Consider the following 17,190-nt stretch of genomic DNA (forward strand, 5'->3'; position numbering starts at 1 on the left):
AATGTAGCCTTCATAAATACACAGGAATAGGTTTCTCTAAGCACAAATTAAAAAAAAAAACACGTTCCAAAACATCTGTAACTGATTACCTGCAGCATGCTATGTAGAACATGCTATGAATGCATCAAATAAAGCCTTTGTTAAAGATTAAAACTTTTAGGCAATAATGGTTCATAAAATAACACTGTAAATGGGTGTAGTGAATCTGGATGGGATGGAGTTAATTTGCTTCACAGCAGCCCTTATGATGCTGTGTTTTAGGTTTGTGGCTAGAAGACTGTTGATAACACATTAGTGTTTTTGGCTAATGCTGGGCAGAGCTCACACAGCACTGAGGTTTCCTGTTTCAATGCCTCCACTCATTTCCTCCTTGTCTCACAGGAGATAAACTGCTGGGGAGGGAAAGAAGCTGAGAGGGACACAGCCAGGACAGCTGAACCCCTACTATGGAATATGCCATATCATATCAGAAGGTCATGCTCAGCAATAAAAGCTTGGTGAAGGTAAGAGGAAGGGGGATATTAGGAGTAATAGTGTTTGTCTTCCCATTGTGAACACCTGCCTGCTGACAGAAAATAAATTCCTGATTTACTTTTGCTTCTGCACATTGCTTTGCTTCACCTATTAAACTGGCTTTATCTCAACCCATGAATTTTCTTAGCTCTGCCTTTCTGGCTCTCTCCCTCACCCCAGAAGGGCGGAGGTGAACAAGCAACTGGGTGAGGGCTTACCTGCCTGCTGGAGTTAACCCATCACAACAGTCTCGGCTCTTGAGTCAGTTTCTTTAGTAGTCCAAAGTCAGACAACAGTAAATCATTCACATATGCTGCTTTGCTTTACTAGACTTTATTACAGGCCTAACACATTAAAACATATCAAAAAAGGTAGGCTGCAGAGTTTTTACACTATAGAATGCCAATAATTTTAAAAATGGAAATGACACCATTGAAACTAGATGAAAACTTGCAAGAAAAGTATAGGGGATGAGGAAGAAGAAAAATATGAAGTCAGTTTTAAAAAAGAAAAAAGATTCATGACCCAGACTTTTTTTTTTTAAAATAGAAAATTTAATATCATTCTTTGAGTCAAACAATTCTGTTTAGAAGCAAATATCCATAATGAAGTTAAATTCAGATTTTGAACCTCTAAATAAGATCCATCGTCTCAGTTAACTTGCATTAAGATAGCTTGTGCCTTACGTATCCCAAATATCCCTTAGAGTGTTTATTTATCATGCTGAAGTTGATAGTTTTCCACACAGTTACAAGAACAGGTTTACAATTAAGTTACAAAAATAGTTATAACTCATTAGTATTTCTATACATAGTTCAAGCTATTATATGCACACTCTGTACAGTGGATGTTAACAGTGGTTAAGTTCACTTGAAACAAAAAAAACTTCAAAACTAAATCACTCATGGTTAGGCCCAAAATATTTAGGCACCGTAATGCTTGCATGTCTGCCAGTAAACATCCCTACTTACACAAAGCAAAAGCAGTTTCACTATCCAAAAAACCCACATTCACATTGCAAGACCTTTACTACAGGGTCTCACACTGTGCCTTAGGGCTGGACACACTAGCTCTAACTGTATCGATTTCTTACAAAGAACAGCTCCTGTCTAACAGACCAACCCAAAGGCAGAAAACCAGGTTTGCATGACAAAAGCTATAGGGGTAGCAAAGCAATCTCTCCTTCATTATCAGAATCTCCATTTAAAAGTTTAAAAAAAAAAAAAAAAAAAAAAAATGGAAAATGGCTTCTCGAGTAGACAAATACCAGATGTTTTTGCCATACCCAAATAATTTTTTTTAACGTGTTTGGTTGGATTTTATTACATTGGCTGCACTCATCCTGTTCATCCTTCCCTTTCAGAAGTAATAAGCCTAGAAGCATTGCTAGAGTTTTGGTTTTTGTTAGAGGCAATAAAAAAAAAAAAAACTTAGTTCAGAAGAGAGTATTACTGCTAGTCTTAGTTGTATCTTAACTACCTGTCCAGTCTCACTGATGTGAAGGTTCATGTAGGTGCCCGACTCTGAAACAAGTCACCCATTTTGTAAGATGGTAACACACAGATAACCCGTTACAGACTGGGGAGAGAGAACAGGGGAAAAAAGCAAAACCACAACTAAATCTCCAATCAGCTCCCCACCTCCCAGAAGGAAGCCTCAAATAGCAAACAACAAATAAAGAAATAAATTATTTTTTTAAGTCTACAAATCTCTCTTATACTACTACAAGAACCATCCTTCCCATCATGCGGGCACAACGTTTCAGTCTGATGGTAAAAAACCCTCACAGTTCAATCCAAGAGCTCAGAAATTCTGTGGTTAGCCACACACTAGAAAGACTAGTCATGTTTGCAATTAATTGCTATGAAGAAATTTATTCACTTGAAGGACTTCAAGGACAAACTGGAAGTCAACTGAGGCATGTACTTAACTGCACCAGCATAAGGCTGCAAAATATACCACAACATTAACATCAAGGTCATGCACAAGCCAGAAGTGCATTAAGAACTTCAAAGCTGCACAATACAGGATAAGATACCTAATGCTTGTCTTTCACATGAAATTAAGCAGCGAGCAATTGCCCCTCAAACACCAAGATGGATAAACAAATCTTCAAGTTTTAGTGGCTTCACTCATTCATTTTTGAAGCATCATATTTAAATCTAATTCTGTTCTGTGGGTCAGAGCAGCAAATCAGCTAACATTCATACTCATTTGTTTCATAACAGTCTAACTTCAAATTTTGAAATTTTATGTCTATTGTGTATGGAATACATGAAGGTTTTTGTTTTGGACTGTGCCACTGCACTACAATACCTGAACCACTGTTTCAACAGATAACTAAAAGAGCTTTATTTTAAAGTGCAATAGGTTTTGCTACAGGAATTGCAAGAAATAGTTCAAGTGAAAAGAATACCAGAAATAAATCCCTTGAAATATTTGATCATATTCTTAGATTAAGGGATAAGTTACAAGTGAACTACTCATCATTTCAGAAAAATAAACAAGTTAACCCATCAGAAAACCTCTTACACAGATGAAAAAAAAAAATCAGTAAAGACAATGGTTCTTCAAGCTGAACTTCTGTGAAGAATTTAGAATTTGTACTACTTGGACTACAGTGGACCATAAGGCTCTCATTTGTTACAAAACAAAAATCAATAGAAATAAATGAGGTTATAAGAAGTCTTTCATTTGAATCATAGCTTGTTTGCAAAACTTTGGCTACCAACATGCTGACAGTTACTGCAAGCACAAAGTAACATGCTTTTAATGCTCCTGTAAATTACTTAATCTGAAAATTCACCAATACTACCAGATTCTACTTTCAAGTTAGTTAAAATCTTAGTTATTCAGTAATCCCACCACAAATAAATAGTGTTAAAATTCATACCCATAAGGTATCCCAGGTGAAAAGTAGTTATTAAAAAACAATATTTTATCCCACCATATCCATGGAAAGAATAATCCCACTCAGCACATTTCATTTTAAAGTAGATAACACAGCATTTTAAGCAGTGGGAGATTCACAGATTAAGTATGCATTTTGCTCAGCATGTCTGCCAAACTTCCAAATGTCAGTCTGAGTTGTGTCACAACACCACATAAGCAAGCATAAAATCCCTAAAAACACTAGTTCAAGCAGCATCTGCTACATACTGTGACCAAATAAGTACATCACCACACCATTCCAGTTATTTTAGATTACTTTTTTCCTTTGAATAAAATTTTGATTTAAACTGGTACAAAATATATATATATCTGCCTAGGGCTGTTTTTTCCTACATCAAAATCAAGCAAGAAAAAAATAAGTACAACAAACACGAGGCTTAAATACTTGAACAGAGAGGGAAAAAATACTGCTTACTGGTTGACTTCAAATACAACATGGTTTAAAACAGATTTCTTCCCATACGCTCCAACAGAAGTGAATCCTCCCATGTCACATACTAGATGTTACTTCTCTGCTTCCTTCTAGTCTGGTCTTGAGTAGTACTCAAGATTCCAGTACTGAAATTCTCCTAAACCAAAACTCAACTTTTCAGTCCTATCAGAAACTACAGGAAACTGACAGTTTACATTCCATTATAATAGTCAGATTTATGAAAAGAAATGGTATCCAGAATAAGTGCTCACTACATTCAGACAGATTTTTTTCCTATACTTTTTTTCCCCTTCCCCTTAAAAACAAAACAAAACAAACAAAGTCAGACTTGCCTAACTGATATGTTTCCCCACCACCACCTTTAGGCCCACCTGAAGAACACTGATGAAGAATAATAGACACAACTTCACCAAACTACTGCAGCATAAAGGATCATTAGTTGCAAGAAGTTATTCTGTAGCTTTTTTACATAGTGTTTATTGCTAAATCATTTTATATAGCTTATTTCCAGGAGGTGGGCAGCATAAAAACTACAGCATTTCAAAAATTTAGTATTCATTACAATGTCTCAATAGAACTTTCTTGAAGCTTCACTTAATTCAGAATTAAATCAATCCCAATCTAGTTAACTGAAGAGTTTTGCACCTTGCCCTTAGAACAGTCAGTTTTTAGAAGTCAAGCAACTTGGAACCTGAAACTTACAATTACTGCATTTGATAGAAACCCCAGAAATTCTCATTGTGCAAACGAAACCGATTAAAATATTTTATATTAGTTTTGTTCTAAGTTAACATTTATTCTTTCAGAAGGAGTTGCTTTATCCTAACCCCACAGCTGATGTGAACTATGAGCACTCAGGAGATTCACGTAACTAATGCATTGCTTTCCAAGCCTCTGCACTAAATACACACACCCCAAGGTACTAGCACTGACAAGGAGCTTAGATACAAAGTATATCACAGCAATAAAATTGCTAAAGATTTACATCCAGCTGCCCAACAGGTTTCCATTTAGTTCCTAACTACACAATTCTGATTTTAATAGTTTTACTCAAAAGTTTAATTGAAAAACAAAAGAATGGAATGACATTGTTGAAGTCTCAACTCCTTCACTTTCCAGTCTTGAATTTTTCCTTTGTCAGCAATGATTTGGCTGGGAGAATTTCTTTTTTTAAACCTAGCAACACACATTCTCCTTGTAACATCCAAGAGACGGCAGGGGGGCAATATGAACAAGAGGATGCCAGATTCTAAAAGTTGCACATTCAAGTATAGCGTGCTCCATGAGAGCTTCCCTGGCTTTCACAGACTGCATGTCACTTCTGATCAAATATAGCAGAAAGTAGAATTCCAACCAAAGAAATATTGCCACTGGTTTACTAATATTAGTTTTACACTGAGGTCCCTCAAAGCAATCTTAAGTAGTTATACTGCAAGTTTCAAGAGTCAAATATCAAGAACTGAAAATATAAACTTAGTTATGAGTATCAATTCTTCTAAAATGCTCATTAGTGACACATTTCACCTAAACAGACAAATACACACAGTAACTCTAAATTGATATACCACACTGTAAAAGCAAGGTCCCAATTCAGTTCAAGAATCTGTAATTCCCCCTCTCCCTCCAACCACACAACTTGACAGAAGTGTTTACAGTAACAGAAAGCAAACAGAAGGGGAAAAACACAACATTTAACAAGTGCATCTATATACATTTTGAAACTTTTCCCTCCTTGCAATTAAAGTGAACAGGCCACCATGTTTCCTTTGCATAACACATACATCATACATATTCTCTCCTTTACAAAGTACCAGTCCTACTCAAAGGATTTCTGCAAGCATCAAGAGCAGTCATTCCACACTAACCAACAGGTGCTTTTACTGAGGAGGCTGAAGTACATTTAAATATTCTGACTGGCCCAGCTGGTAGGTTGTGTTTCCTCCACAGTCCACATACTGGTATTTCTCTCTGGATATTTGCTCAGAGTGGCCAAAGTAAGAGGTTGTCACCGTCACCCTTAGAAACACAAAACAGAAGAGATGCTTGTTTTGTAAAGGGCTATAAAGTTCCCTAAAGTCATTAATAGGTTTTTAATGAAGTTTTAGAACAAAACATGTTAGGAACAAAGTTTCTTTAAAACTTAAAAAAATAATACCAGTTAACACAATCTACAGATTTTTCATCACAAATTTCACAAGTCACAGATTTTTTGTCACAAAAAAAAAAAAAAAACAAAACAACCAAAAGTCTCGACCAGAGTTTTTTCCTAGAGACAGTAAAGCCAGGATTTAATCATTAATACTTGGTTTTAAAAGGGGAACAAAAAGTATTACAGAAGTTTCACAAACAATGTTCTACACCCCCCCCTTCCAGCCACCCAAAACAGGCAGCTCTTGATTCAATCTGCTACAAAAAGCAGATCCTGGCAGAGTACTAAAAACCTTTGACTGACTCAAGGTCATGAGATTTTCAGCAAGTTTTGAACAGCAGCTGATAAACACAAGCTCATAACAAAATTTGTGAGACCATAGGAACTCCATATCACAGTCCAGCTGCAGAGCACATACAGTACCGTATAATCAATGAATATAAAGATGTTATAATTACAAAACAAACAAGAGAGTTTGGCTAAGCAGGTTATTAGAACAAAAAGAGAATAGATAGGATGCTTACCTGCATCCTAGGCTCACTGCAAAACTCCAGAGGAGGGATCTCCAGAAGAGATCCTTCCCCACTGGTAGTCACCTCTTAAATGGGTCTAGGAGAGGTGCAGCCAGGCTCCACCCCTTCCAGCAGCACAGCTGAATTGCCTTCACCTGTGCTCCCATGTCTGACTCATTGCTCACCTCAGGTGATCAATCAGAGGTTCAGGCTGTGATTCAGCAGTTCCTATACAAGTACTAATGGTTGCAGCTACTCAAGTACTTTTATGCTACCAGACCTTGCCAAAAGAAGTTATCTTTCCACAGTTCCATTTAAAGAACTGAAGATACTATACTAGGAAGTAAATTGATGTCATTTTATCTAAGATAGAGGAAACTGGATTAAACACTTCTGAATAACATTTCATTAAGGACCACGTGGCTTTTAAAGTTGCTTCCAACAAATAGGAAATTCCCATACTTACTGCATCATCACTACTATGTTATGCACTTTGATTGATGCTAAAGTACAGAAGTCACTGAAAAAAAGAAAAACAGCTATAGATTTACATCGACATCTTATACGCAGTTATCTAAAAAGCAAGAACTGTTGCTTCAAACAGAAATCCTACTATCTGTACACATAGAGCTTGTAGAGTCACTAGCAATGACAACTAAAACACTTGTTGAAAAAACACTGTCCATGAGCATGTACTCAGTCTAGGTCTACTTATACACAGTCTTGCTTTTACAAGAAATATTTTCACGTGTACTTGCTTACATTAAATGCTTGCCAACAAAAATGTCTTGTGAAACAACATCCACTCATCTCTATAAACACATTTCAGCTCTGAAATACATTTCATTTTACAAGATCATAACCATCATAACTTTTACCAAGGCACAGGCAATATTTAGTGGCTGGTATACTTACAACATGTAGCTCATTTCATCTTGTATGACTGTGGGCACCATATAGTCAATCTGAAAAAAAAAAAAAAAGCAACAGAAAAAAAAAAAATCAACTGAGCAGAATCAAGTATGAAGATTTACATACACCCAACTACAAAAGCCCATGCTATTTACCTGTTTCATATCCAAAGGACCAATGTTGGTGATGTTGTTTAGCCGTGCTTTGCCAATAACTGTTTTTGAAAACTGAACTTGGGCTGTGATGTTTGCTACTTCAACAGAATAATAGTTGTTGTTTGTTATATTTAGCGTGTTCTGTAAATAACAAAAGCAAAAAAGCAAACAAACAACTTTAAGAACTTTTCATGTTGAGGAGCATAAATTTTTGAATTTACATACGAAATCATGCAACTATACTTTCCTGTCATCTGAGGTCTCCTTAGGGAAGGGAAGGAAGGGAACCAACACTGCTGCGCAAGTACCCCTGAGAAGGGGCTGAAGACTGTGATTCCCAATACATTCACAACTCCACTGATGACTTCCTTCCCCTACAAATACTGACTATTTCATTCTATTTTCAGTCATCCCTTCCACGAAATTTAACTATTTCAGGACATTTCCTAACATAGCTACTTGTTTTATTCAAAGACACCGTGAAGAATTCCATCAAAAGTGTATGGAAAGAACTTCTTAAAGTTTTAAGATGAGTAGGAAATAATTTTTCTTCAAAACCCATTTTGACAGATACACAATACCAGTTGCTGAATGGCATCCCTGTATCTATATTCCACCTGTATTCCCAAAATAACCAGAACAACTTTAAAGTCACAGTTCCCATGAAATCAAAAGACTCAGTGGTAGCCTACAACTGCAGCTGTATTAGCTACAGCTACAGGAAGCAATCACAACAAGTCTAGTTGCATTTTTCAAATTGCTTATAGAATCTGCTGATATTTCTTAAGGCACTAAGTCCACCAGCTAGCCCACAATTTTATGTATATTAAACTGTCCCAGCAGCATCTCTCATTCCACATATTGCAAACATCCAAACAGATGGACAGTCTTACCGTAATATTTAAATATATTATACGTCTGCTCTGTTCATAGTTGACATAAACTGACTTCACACCAATGTATTCAACATCAACTGAACGAGGAAATAAGAAAAATACAGCCAGTCCAGAAAGTAGGAGACATACAATTACAGAAGCAGTCACGTAGAGCTTTCTGTGGAAAAAAAAAAAAAAAGAGCACATTTCAGAGTTAAAAGCATATTAAAGGAAAATAACACACCACTCCTCTTATTTAAGTGATAAGGAACAAGACTAAACAATACAACTACATTCAGCCTGTTCTGAACTGCCACTGATTTCCAAAGGGGGTGATGGGAGGGGAAAATATGCTGCACTTTATGTCAACATCACAAATAGAGATGATACTCTTGTATGTATATTAAAAAAAATAAGTTACAAAACATGTGGTTATCCCAACATTCACAAATTTGAGTTAAACAAAAGAGGAAAATGTTCATTTGCTTTAAGATAAAAGCACTTCCTTTAAAGTTTATTTATAGCAGAACCTTCCTCATTCTGCAAGAATCTTCAGCACGCTGTGCTCATACCAAAACATACCCAGAAAGGAATAACACTTATGTTTTACTTGGGATTCTTTGTCAAAAAACAAAACAAAAAAAAAAACCACAAAAACACTTTCTGGGAAAGCATCAGGAACATCTTAGAACCCTGCTATGAAACTGCAAGTCTGCAGTTAAATTAACACAAAAGCAGGAAGGGACTTCAAGCAATAAAAATACACAAATAAAAGGCTCAACATCAGCTGTAGTTTTCTCAAAGTCAGAACACTAAATGAATATTTCTCAAATTTAGACTACTGCTACATCAAATTCATTATCTGTTATCTACTATGTGAATTTACTGTCTTTTTTTCCTCATCATTATTTACTGTTTACCAGAGACACCCAAAGATTTAGAACACGTATGTGAGAAAAAGAAACCCTTAACCATTTCATTATAGTGTTGAGTAGAGCCTAGAAGAAAATACTTCTTTTTAAATTACGCTATATGAGAAAGACACGCTTGTTTATTCTACTAGCAACTCAGATCTTTAAAAATTAATTCTTGGTGACTTATTTTGTTGTAGTGGCCCGAAGTTAACACTTTCTCTGATTTGAACTTTAATAATGAAGACTAAGCATCTGCTCAGATCCATTAATATCCTACAGAGAGTGATAAATAGTTGCAAAATAACTGTTGATATTCAGATAAATACCGACATGAAGACATCGTGCAGTATTACCAACTTTACAAGACATAGTTTGATGGTTGTGTGCACACCTATTAATAAATAACTCCTGCAAGAGCTAGAGGTGAAGGTTGATAGTACAAGCAGAGTTCTTTCAATACCAAACAAGAAAAAAAAATAGTTAGCGATTTTGCTTGATTCTTCTTATCTCTTTTGAATTATTAAATTTAGCTGGATGAGAATGTGAATACTGTAGATTCATGCATCACAACTATTAACTTACGTTCTTCTTGGCCTTAGTCTCTGATCACTGTATGGAATTAATGCTACCAGCTGGTTTTCCTGCCCTAGAAATAAAAACACTGTATCAGAATTTAAACAAGAAGAGTCATTACTTTTGCTATTACTTCAAATAAAAAGTGGCCTTTACAACTTTACAGCACTGAATTAGGATGAACATTTACATTCCAGTTAATGACTCGAGTAAAACATTGCTATAGCATGTGTACCCATGCCACCTCCTCAAATTAGACTATGGATACCAACACCAAAATAAAAAAAAAAAAAACCAAACCCATACAAAGCTGGCAAACACTAAAACAGCAACAAATTCTGCCTCTGTGTTGTATTTATGCACAGGAGGCAAAACACCTCAGGTGCTTCCTTTTCTCTCTAGCAAATGGTGCCAAACAGACTTCAGCTCTCTATATTAGACTGCAGAGAGTCAGAAACCAAGAACACAAGCACAGAGGATCTATTGAAAAACACATGGATGGCACATGTCTTTATGTGCTTTGTCATAGAAAAACATATAATTGAGATTCATCTATACCAGTACATACATGCCTCAATAAGAACTCTAATCTGCATTTTCAGTCAAATACAGAATTTGACCAGCACTATCACTTAGCTAAACAATCATGCTGAAGTGATTTCAACCTGAATCACAAAGCCAAGCCCTTGCTAAGCATAAATTAGTATAAAACATCAACCTTGTAAAGAGCTCTACCAATTTAACACAGATTTTCAGCTTAGCAATTTTATACTGATAAGTTAAAGCTGTCCAAGTACCAAAATGCAATTTCATGAGAGTACTGAACAGTTTAATCATCATAGGCCATACTGTGGTGTTCCATAACAGTCATGCAAGGATCCAGAGAACCCTTAATTTCTCATCTCTCTTCTCAAAAAAATACACAGATATGATTTCTATCTTAAGAGTACTGAAGAATAATTTAAAAGACAGTCCTATTTATTTTGATAACCCACTTGAAGTTTCAGTTTTAATCAAGCTATTTAATTACAATTTATGAAAAACAAATATTTATAATATTCAGTCAGATGTTTAATAAATTAAAAGCTTTGTATCCAAAAATCTTCCAGCCAAAGAAATAAGTTCTGAGCACAGAAATCCCATCATTACAGAATTTTTCCTTGCACTAGAATAAGTAAAGAATTGCCATTGGTATTATTAAATATTTCAAGTAAGGAAGCAAACAAACTTCCTTCTCTGTAGTCTTTTAGTTAAGATATTTTTTGTCACATTACTTCACTGAATTTCCTATTTGATACATTTGGAAGTACTCAAAGAATACAGTGTTGTATAACGTTTAACAGCTACTACATAAATCCCTTCTGATATTTGCAACTGTTTAAACATCCTTGCCCCAACAATTGTCTCTAAGGGAGGCAAGTAATTTGTGAACCATACGAAAACCTAATCCAACAGAAGCACATGTATCTGCGCCACACCATCCCTGTATAGCAGTCATTTTGCCCAAGTTGCAAGTTAAAAATCAGTTTTGTGAGCTTTTACAACCAATATTATGACTAGATAGGATAAGAGTTCTAACAAAAATAAAGCCTTCCATCAGTTCCTTCCCCTGGTAAAGGCAGAAGGCCGTGCCTCAGCACACTGCATTCAACACTTTCCCCTGCCCAGTTTCACGTACCCCGCGTTTTCCCTTAAAAGGTCGATTTCTAAATAGCTATACAGGATGATTACCATACAGGAAGGAACTGTAATAAAGCAAAATGTTTTATTCAATGAGAAGTGAACAATGAAGGCAGCAAGTAAAGTAAACTGTTAATCACGAAAGCAAGGGTGCAATGTGCTCCTTCCTGCAACAGCCAGAGAATGCATGTGTTCCCATACCCAGCAATGGCAAATGGGACAAAGGGAACGTGAAGCAAAGTGCAGGGCACTGAAAACAGGGCAGAAAAACAGCTATGCATGATCCAGGAAAAATGCTGTAGGTAAAGCTTTCAATTTTTCTCTGGTACACAGCAAACCAAGATTTTAATTTTCCAGATGCTCTTAGAAAAAAATAATCCAGTACCTTGTCTATCGACATCCTACGGACACAGCCTTTCCAAATGAAAACCTGAAACTCTGGCTTCAAGTAAGTTATGACTCTGGTTGATATTTGACATGCACAGAGTTCACCTGTCAAACCAGTTGCTCAAGTGTTGAAAAACATATCTGTACTGAAAGCATCTTTCTATTGCAGAAAAAGAACAAGGGACATCCCAGGCATACCAATCATCCTGGAAAAGCATGTTATGTTTTAGAATGTATTTTTCAAACAATTCTGAGATTTGGTTTAGAGTATACAACTTTTAAAAAAGAAATTCTCCTCCAAGTTATAACAATACCAAAGCATGATCTACTAAGCAGAGCTGAGTGTTATTAACTACTGAATTTGCACCCTTACCAGCGCCCACACCCACCTGTTTTCAAAAGCACTACTTGTTCTTCTAAAACAATCAGTTGGCCTGCTGTCCTTATGCCAATTGGTAAGCAAGGGAAGAGCAAGATTGTATTGTTCCTCACAAGTTTTGCAATAAATATTTTTTTTTTTTTTTTTAAACATGAAAACATCAGATCAGCTTTAATTTATACAGGTCTACTCTTCTCCCCATGTCTAGTGATATCTCAATACTTGCAATTACTTTTGCAAAGTTGTGTATTTTTTCAAATAGTTTCAAACTGTTACTTAAAAAAAAAATACATCGAAATGTCTAAAAAATAAGATGTCAGCAAATTCAACTTGCAAAAACTAGGGATTAAAGCAGAAAAGCAAGGCATGCTGCTCTGCATAGACAAGGAAAGAGCTAGCAGGTGGCAGTCAAAGCTGATTAGATACACATTTCGTTCACACAACATAATAACACTAAAATGCTCAGTGCTAAAAAGAAAAGATGGCTACAAAATATCTTTACTAGAGAGTTATTTGCTATTGCTCATTATAGTTACTGCTGCACAGTTCTATGAGGTGAATTTATGCCTTAAAAAAAAAAATAAAGAAAGAAATGAAGGCAACTTACCTCGTGGAATTCTTCCCGTTCCCTGGCAGGTAGGACAAGTGACACTATCCCTTCCTGTGAATTCCACGTATGGAAACTGTGACACATCCCCACATCTGCCATCCTCACCGTGTGATTCTGAGTGAACTAACCCATTCCTCATATTATCCGACACTGTACCTCCATCATAGCCATCTTCCTTACACGTATGTATCGGTAGATGAGAAAGAGATTTTCCCATTTCTAAAATAAAAGGCAAAAGAAGCTTTTTCCATGGAGAATGATTCAAATATGGCTTGCAATTTACCCCTCCATATCAAGTAACTATTAGTGTATAATCATTACTCCAACTAGGCTCCTATTTACTTTTGTTGTGCTTAGACTCTATAAGACTTGCAAAGTGTTAGGGCCCAGTTAACCTGGAGTCTGCCTCAAACCAATAATCTGATCTCCAGGGAAGACCCATTCAGGTGCTCACACACATGGGTTAAACAAGGGTGGATGACAGGCTCCCAAGACAGAACAACCAACTGCTGGCAACAAGTTACAGCAGTCAAGCAGCAGTGGACAAACAGCCACAGGACACATTGATCTCAATAAAATAATTTCAGGACTTAAAACTTAACACGCTCCAGAAACCAGGCTCACAATGTTCAGCAGAACCTACACATGCAACTAAGTCAGTTCTAATCAGCTTTTTAGGGCAAACCGGATCAGCTGGCAATCTCTGGGATAGAAATACAGATCCTCAGGTGCTTAAACTGATGATTTCTTTAACACAAAAGAGAACTGTTCCACAATAAAAATAAAGGGTAAAAAAAAAAAGTTAATGCTGTCAACACGTAGCATTTTTAAAGGCCTGCTAAAATACTAATCACAAAAACAGTTTGTGTTACCCATGCGATTTCATAATTTTCTCACAAACATCCCTCTTCAGCCACACTGAAACTAACATGAGATGGTTGAAACCAAAAGCCACAACAAAGTGATAGAAGTGGCCGCCCTGCTAATTTGCAACAGGTATGAAACAACTCAATAAGAAAAACTAAATATATGTCCAGGAATGGCAGTCATCTAGTCCAGCTTTAATCCACAACCTCTTTTAATTAATTAGCCAACAGAAACACTAGGAACCCAGTTTACTGATGATGTCTTGGAGAACAGGGGGATTTAAAGCAAGTATGCAGAACTTCGTTTTTTCCATTGCAATTAGAATTTTTACGAGTAATTATCACTCTGGCACACCAAGAGAGGAAGCACAAGAAAGGTGATCAAGAGAGAAACGCAAGTCAGGCTATTTTAGACCAACCACTCCAGACAGAAATAGATCTGAAGTATGGTGATGGTAACATAAGCCCAGCATTAATGAATTGTACTGCCACAAAAGCTAGGTGAATGTAGCAAGAGAAATGTAACTCAGTTATCACCAGCAGGTTCCAGTTACTGTTTCAGCAAACATGATATTTTATTATTATTTACTATACGGGTAATAAAACCCATACAAGAAAGAAAACTATTTATCCTTTTGTTGCTACAGCAATTTTGAAACATTCTAAGTTAAGGAACCATTCAGTGTAATAGAAATTATTGAAATGAAAATTGAAACCAGCGAGCTATCGAAAAAAGTTTCCTAAAAAAAAGTTGAAGTCATTCCACGCACAGTTCTCCTTCCTACTATCTCTGTAGCTGAACTACAGCCTTCATGCTACAGAACTCAAGTCTTGCAGCTTAGGTAACAGCTGTTACACGTATAGATCAGTTCCCTGGTCTTTCTGCATTTAAACCTTATTCGATTTACCTACTCTACTGATGGGAGACTTAGGCCATATCAACATTAACAAAGACAGAACAATAAAAACAACACTAGAAGTAAAAACAGTTGTTGAGGATCCAACACCCACTATACATCATTTTGTGAGTTTTATTCCATACTATCTCTTGCTGAGACTGAACAACCACTAGCAATTGAAGCACATCATTGTTTTAGTCTCTCTCAACAGGAAGACAGCTCACAAACTTTCCAATCACACCATGATGTGAACTGAAGAGCAGCAAGCAAAGATAGCTGCAAATTCATTTCACACCCTCAATTTGAATTAAAATAGTAATGCAGATGTATCCTTCAATGCCAAGCACGCACAAACTTCAATAATTAGAATTTAATAGCCTTTTTCTACCACCAGTGATTTAGGAGATTAATATCCCAATTTGCAGATGACAACATCAGCAATTTCAAGTGAAACACATTCCTGCAAAATGCTTTCTTTACCACCCTTTAATCATATAACAAGAGCTGAACCTTACAACAGCCGACCAACACTTAAGAACACCTTGTTCTTTTACCCCTTGTATGTGAGACAACAGTTCTGAGAAAGAGTTATCTTTGTATCTGACAGTTTCTATACTGTCAACAAATTCTCACATCCTACTTTTTTTGTAACAGCTGTGCTAGGACCCAGTCTCTCCCTTTCCAGTCTCCTTAAACTTCTGTAGTTTCCTTGAATTTAGAGTTTGTCAAGAGATAGCTTTGCAAATTAAAAAACAATGTTGAAATAAGGCAGTTTCCTTTAAGTTTTCTCCCTTCAGATAGCTGATGCACACCACAGAACACAACACTGACAAAACTCAACACATGAAACAACCACATCCTGAACTATAAGCAACACTTATGAAACTCCCTTTTAGTTTCGGAGCTTGGTGAAATCTTATTGAGTTTAATTCAATTACTGTACTCTTCCAAAAAAAAGTTAGGATGCCATTCCTACTTCTTATGCACAAACTCGAGGTTAGGAAACTACTTATTTTTCATAACAAAACAAGGCTCCTAAGCATGGCAATTCTCCATTGGCCCATCAGCTGTGGCTGAATCATTGCTAACATCCAAAACACCGAGGAGAGGCGCAGCAATGACTTGGCACTCACAAACATGCTTCGCACGGGCAGGCACGCCTGGGGATGCACAGCACCAAACTGCCTCTCACCGAGTCTTCGCCATCTACCTTTCTGTCTTTTGCAAGACTGGCTCTTCCAAAAACTAACCAACAGGCCAAGACCCTTCCCGACACCCCCCACGTTTTGCACCCGGTAAGCCCCGCAGGCGGCTGCTCTCGCAAACGCGGCGAGGTCCCGCAGGGCGGCCGATCACCGCAGATCCCTGCTCCCCCTCAGCCCTGACCGTGGCTCAGCGCCGAGACGCACGGGGCAGCCGCGGGTCTGCCCGCATCGCACCGCACAGCCGCGGCTCTCCTACCGGCCCCGGCCCGGCCCCTGCAAGGCCTCAGAACCCCAGGCCGCTCTCTGCTCAGCTTCCGCCCCCAGACCCTGCCGCTCTCCAGCTCTCCCCGTCCCCACCTGCTCGGCAGGCCGGGCCGGGCTGCGCCAGGCACCGGGAATTGACAGGGCCGGAGGCTCCGAGGGCGACGCAGCTTCCCCAGCCCCTAACCCCGGATCCGGGCCGTGCGCAGGCGCGGGGGGCGGTGCCGCTGCGGGCGGGGAGAGCCTCGATGGTAGCTGCTGGCCGGCAGGATCGCGGCGCCCTGCTTTGTGCGGCATGGAGTGAGCCAGGTGGTCTTGCTTCTTGTTATAGTAGGCAGTGTCATTATTTCCTCTTCCTCCGATGGGGAATTACCCCGCTGCGCTCCTGTGAGAACCGACGGCAAAGAGAGCTGTGACAGGCCGGCATAAAGACAATAGGAAATAGGCACGCTGCCTCTGTCGGGGGCGGCCATTTGGTTTGGTAACTCATATCGCTTTTTACAAGGGTCTTGCACAACCCACGTGTACTCGGGGCAAGTGCAGTGAGATGTTTTCTCCAGACATTTTACCGGAACAAAACAAAGCATACTGGAATGGAATGAACTTGAGGTTGTTGCTCTCCTTGTGTGCCTGCAGCTGGTCCGTGAAATGGCTGCCCAGGGAGGCTGCTGGAGGGGCGTGGGGCAGCCAAGGGACATGAGGCCGTGCAGGGAGGCATGGCTGGGGATGAAGGCGTTCGGAGAGCCAGGGAGGAACTCATCCCAGCCTGGGAGCCTCAGGCCAACAGCAGAAATGGATCAGGTCTGGGGCTGTCGGAGGGAAGACCTGAATGAGGCCACGTACCAAAGTCCAAGGGCAAATGTAAGGGCAGACTTCAAGGGAGAGGATAAGGAAGTAGAAATTATGACAGCATGG

The 17,190-nt window shown here is 38.2% G+C and overlaps 1 protein-coding gene across 1 annotated transcript; it reads right to left on the minus strand.

Annotated features, from left to right (window-relative positions):
• Nucleotides 1–824: 824 nt before the first annotated feature.
• TMEM106B (transmembrane protein 106B) lies at nt 825–16,473 on the minus strand. The gene is made up of 8 exons (XM_042816866.1): nt 16,372–16,473; nt 13,042–13,263; nt 9,998–10,061; nt 8,520–8,679; nt 7,627–7,767; nt 7,475–7,524; nt 7,026–7,079; nt 825–5,914 (listed from the first exon to the last, which is right to left on the minus strand). Exons 2-8 carry the CDS (start codon nt 13,259–13,261, stop codon nt 5,776–5,778), a joined length of 828 nt encoding a protein of 275 aa, XP_042672800.1. The 5' UTR covers nt 13,262–13,263; nt 16,372–16,473; the 3' UTR covers nt 825–5,775.
• Between the last annotated feature and the right edge of the window lie 717 nt (nt 16,474–17,190).

Source organism: Centrocercus urophasianus, unplaced genomic scaffold (assembly GCF_019232065.1).
Source record: "Centrocercus urophasianus isolate 14NV4802_14NV808 unplaced genomic scaffold, USGS_Curo_1.0 seq_16, whole genome shotgun sequence".
NCBI classification, from domain to species: Eukaryota; Metazoa; Chordata; class Aves; order Galliformes; family Phasianidae; genus Centrocercus; species Centrocercus urophasianus.